Genomic DNA, 4,587 nt, shown 5'->3' with positions numbered 1-4,587 from the left:
GTTGGGGCATAGCACATATTTCGACCTGGAAACTTTTCCGTGCTTTTTCAAACCATCGCTCCTCAGGCTTCTTCCACTTGTGCCCAACAGGTTAATCGCAACTCCGTGAAGCACTACATGCATACTGCATTTTCTAGGGTTCTGAGATACATATGTTTGCAGCTTCAGCTCTTTTCAATGACAACCTATGTTTGCAGCTTCAGCTCTTTTCAATGACAAACTGTGCTTCTAATGTAGCGCCTGCCAGTCATTCGCTGATTTGGTGATAGAGAAAGGGAAACGTGATGATGAGGCGTTGCATGCTGGCACACTAGTTTGGCCCCTTGGACAAATAGTATACTTTGCATGTACAATAAAAAGAATTATTTACGAAGTCTACCGTTCCTCGAGGTAGTATAACGAGTTTCGAGGTAATATGAGTACCTTCCTCAGCTGCGGCATTCGCCTCCTACACACGCTTCATTGTTGGAACAGCACACTGCCCACCAGCGGTAAGCGACAGCTTCTATGCTGCTCTGTGTGTGTTGGCGGAGTGCACTCTGCGTAGTTGCATGCGAGCCTAGTTAGCGGGACGAGACAAAACGACACGTAGCCTTGGTAGAACCGACACCTTGCTCCACATGGGATGTTAGTTCTTCTTCGGGTCGCTTAGCTGCGGAACAAACAGGAGTGGCGGACAAGCTCCCGTCGAGATCAACACGCAGCATGCACCGGCCAACTCGTTTACCATTTTGATCTTGAAAAGTATGGGAAAAGCTTCACACCATTAAAAAAGCTACTTGGAGGATAAATTTTGGCTGACAGCGTAAGGCATGCGTAGAGGCGCAGGCTTCACGTGTTTTCGTGAATCTACTAATCAGGTGGCCACAAAGCTTTGTAGAAACGTGTCTTTGTTTGAGTCCCCCCGATTGAGAATTTTTCTGCAGGAAAATTCCAATTTCTATTGTTTTACATTTATAATCTGGTTGAATTTCAAACGGTGCAGCTCTGCAAGCACAGATCGAGACTTCAGTGCTGCACGTTCCCAGAGGGCCAGTGGTCACAGCTGATCACCTTGATGAATTGAGGGCAGCGCGAGTCAAGGTGTTCGTTCCCAAAATACGTTCTTTTTGCACGACCTCCTTCTTGCTTGAACTTCTCTGATTGCGTTGGGCTCTTATAGTTTCTCCTGTAAATATTTCGCATCCGCGATTTTTAATGCCAACACTCGAAGATGCTCCTGCGGAAACTGTCACCACTTCTCAGAATTTTATTTCTGGTGCTGAGCTCCACAACTCTGGGCAACTCACAAGAAACTGAAGAAACAATGAAGTACACTGCATCTTGGTGAGCGATGTACCCTCACTCTGTCACCCATTCTATGCTGAACCTTAGGGCGGCTTGTGTTTGGCCCCACGGAGACACAGTCCGGACCAATTTCTGAAGGTGGGTTTCACTAGACGACTTTGATTTCATTTCACCTTTCAAAAAATTGGCTCAACTTGTGAATGATAACAATATAGATATACCTGAATGCAACTGCATTGCTGCAGGGAAAAGCGTCGAGTGCCTTAGCGAGATCAATGCTGCGCGTGAGGCAGCTGGGCTGGACGACTTCAAAGATGCAGAAGACCAAGATAAATTGAGTGATCCGGAGCCAGCAGAGGAAGAACTAGGTGAAATGTGGAAAAGGCTCTGCGAGTATTTGATCCCAGTAAGTCCCGCATAATACTTCGAGAGTAGAGAACCCCAAGGCCATTCTTCACTAAAATTTTCGTCTTCATTCTCTCTGACGCAGCAAACGGGAACCACAACGAAGACAAGCTCAGCGAACCCCTTTGAAAAGGGAAGGTATGCTTTCAAGTCACTAACTGCCGAGCAACCCACCTGCAAGGAATCAGTTGATTACTGGAAGGCAGCCTACAAAAACTTTACTGGACTGCCGCCATCAAAGAATGATGCTGAAACACTGTACGATGATCAAGATAAAGTTTCGTTCGTAGCTCTGTACAGCCCTTCATCTAATGCCATTGCAGACTGCCGAGTCGTCACTTGCACTCAAACGAATACCTCTACTGCAACGCCAGGAGCTCTAATGGCAACAGCGGAGGGGGGCACCGACACTACAAAAAACGGCTACGCCCTGCTTTGCAAGACGATGCCTACTGCTTTTGCAAGCGACGCCTCCGCTCCATTCACGTAAGTAACACGTTGGCCTTTCCGTCACAGATCTGCTCAAGAGGTTGTGATTGCCGTATTTTAGAGTGCGTAATGCGCATGCGGTTGCTGGGATTTCGCAGGCAGGAGCAGTGGGACAGGATCATCTCTTCGCTCTCAGGTTTCGGGTCAACAGCAGCTCCAAGCCTGGCTGCTCTTGCCATTCTCACTTTCGGCGTTATGATTTTATAATGTTTCGTGCTGCCATCTGAGAACTGCCACTAGCATCGTTTACTGTCTGATTGCTGGTGCCGTCGTGAGACGTGGAACACGCATCAGCCAACAAGCCTTTTCCCATTTTCCCCAAACAATCACTTTGCAAGCTTGTTCCAGCTTAGCCGCATAATTTCATCGCAGATCTGCGTGATGCAAGCCGTGTATAGTTGCGGCCTTACCTGGGATGGTAAGGCGCAGATGTTTCAAGTTCCATCTCTCTTGAATGAGATGTTATGCCTGCCATTGTACCGCCAGTCAATCATTTGCTGATTCCGTTATAAAAGAAAAGGAATGTGGATGCTGCTGGGTTATACGGTGGCACACTAGCATATCTCCTTGCCCAGTTAATAAACTAGCTAATGGAATAAAATTACTTGTGTTGCCTGTGATGCTTCTAGTGGGATTTTGATGGGTGTTGAGTAATCTTGTTCTGCCTCTGCGGTGCAGGGAACAACTACGTCCTGCTATACACACTTCGTTATTGAAACTTTGGAGCAGCCAGTTGACTTCCATGCATTTGTATTAGCTTTTGGGCTGTGTTATGCTGTTGGCAGAAGACGCTTTTCTCGAGCTTAGGGGAACCCGATGGTTGTCACGGGGAATAGGCAAAAGGGGCTGAGGCGACGAGGAAACCGAGACCTTGCCTCGTCTAGCGTTTCATTTCTTCTTAAAATGCAAAATATAGTTTGGATACGTTCGCTATTTTTGGCGACTAGGGAGTGTGCACTCCCGGCCTGTCGAGCCGCGCAAGAAACACCGGCTCCGAACCAACTCTCTTCGAGATCAACAGACAGCTTGAAACCTGCAACTCAATTACCATTTTGGGTTTACAAATTTTATAAATCGTTGAAAAACTCATATATCGACTGGATGACTCCCGCAAAATAGGATATGTGCAGAGTTGTGTGCACTTGGCCTTCCCGTGAGGATCTAGTGCTCAGGCGACCACAAAGATTTGGGGCAGCGCCTTCGTTCAAGTCCCCCCTCCACACTCACGCTGACGGACATTCTCAAAACAACATAATTTTAAATTGACAGTTTGACTGGATTTCAAGCGATGCAGCTGTGCAAGTGCGGATCTCAGGTTCCGCGCTGCGCGTTCTTCACCACGCCGGCATTGCTCGCAACGGATTTGAAGGGAGCACCGACTCCAGCAGCGAACGCAACTTTGACTGCTAATATAGCTTCCTTCGGCACTAGTTTAGCTAAAAGCCTTGCTTTTTCAAAACTCTTCTAATTTTTTCGCAGCCGTAACTTTTGAAGGTCCCTCCTCAAAAATGCTTCATTGGAGCCTACCACTACTCCTCAGCATTTGGTTATTGGTGCAGAGCGCCTCAACTCTCAGTGCCTCACCAGGAACTGGAACAACTATCAAGTACACTGCAAGTCTCGGTAAGTAGTATGCCTTTGCCCATTTGTTCACCTCACACTGAAGCGTAGGCTGGCTTGCCTTCAGGAGTACAGAGACACGATCTCAGGCGACTCCTACAAGTGAGTACTGCTCCACTTCTTCAAACCCATTCTATTTTTCCAGAAGTAGCCCGAGCTGAAGCATCACAAAATACAGCTGTGCCCGACTGCAATCGCTGCAGGGCAAAATGTCGAGTGCCTTAGCGAGGTCAACGCTGCGCGTGAGGCAGCTGGGCTGCCCAACTTCACAACAGCTTCGGATGACAATAAATTAAACGACCCAAAGGGAACAGAGCTAGACGACACCAACGAGTGGACAAAAGTTTGCAAGCATTTGATTCCAGTAAGCTGAACAAAATATGATCAATATCGCGACAACAAAGGTTATTCTGTACTGTAATATTATCTTCTTTCTTTGCTCAGACGGAAGCAACGGAAGCAATGGCTGGATCGAGTCCAGCAAATCCTTTTCAAGACGGAACATATGCTTTCAAGTCCTTAGATGACACGGAACCCAATTGCAAGGAAACAATTGATTACTGGAAGGCAGCCTACAAAAACTTCACTGGCCTTCCGCCATCAAAGACTGAAGGCGAAACACTCTACAAAAATCAAGACAACGTTTCTTTTGTAGCCCTTTACAACCCTTCATCCAATGCCACTGCAGACTGCCGAGTCGTCACCTGCACTCAAACGACTACCACTACTACAGGTGGTGCAGGTGGTGGGGGTGGTGAAGGTGGTGGGGGTGGTGGGGGTAGTGGG

At 47.5% G+C, this 4,587-nt stretch overlaps 2 protein-coding genes across 2 annotated transcripts; both read left to right on the top strand.

The window, feature by feature from the left end:
- Positions 1–1,213: 1,213 nt before the first annotated feature.
- ENH_00023090 (SAG family member) lies at positions 1,214–2,388 on the top strand (the record flags this gene model as incomplete). Its single annotated transcript, XM_013579662.1, has 4 exons — positions 1,214–1,326; positions 1,555–1,693; positions 1,778–2,178; positions 2,280–2,388. The coding sequence occupies 4 exons, from the start codon at positions 1,214–1,216 to the stop codon at positions 2,386–2,388; spliced, it is 762 nt and encodes a 253-aa protein (XP_013435116.1).
- A 1,301-nt stretch (positions 2,389–3,689) lies between these two features.
- ENH_00023080 (SAG family member) lies at positions 3,690–4,564 on the top strand (the record flags this gene model as incomplete). Its single annotated transcript, XM_013579661.1, has 3 exons — positions 3,690–3,804; positions 4,005–4,165; positions 4,246–4,564. Coding segments are annotated over 3 exons (595 nt in total), but the record flags the coding sequence as incomplete, so codon positions are not given.
- Between the last annotated feature and the right edge of the window lie 23 nt (positions 4,565–4,587).

This window comes from Eimeria necatrix, genomic scaffold (assembly GCF_000499385.1).
Source record: "Eimeria necatrix Houghton genomic scaffold, Enh_scaff1816, whole genome shotgun sequence".
NCBI classification, from domain to species: Eukaryota; Apicomplexa; class Conoidasida; order Eucoccidiorida; family Eimeriidae; genus Eimeria; species Eimeria necatrix.
Note: the sequence above shows the minus strand (reverse complement) of the source record. Positions and strands in the feature narration are given on the sequence as shown.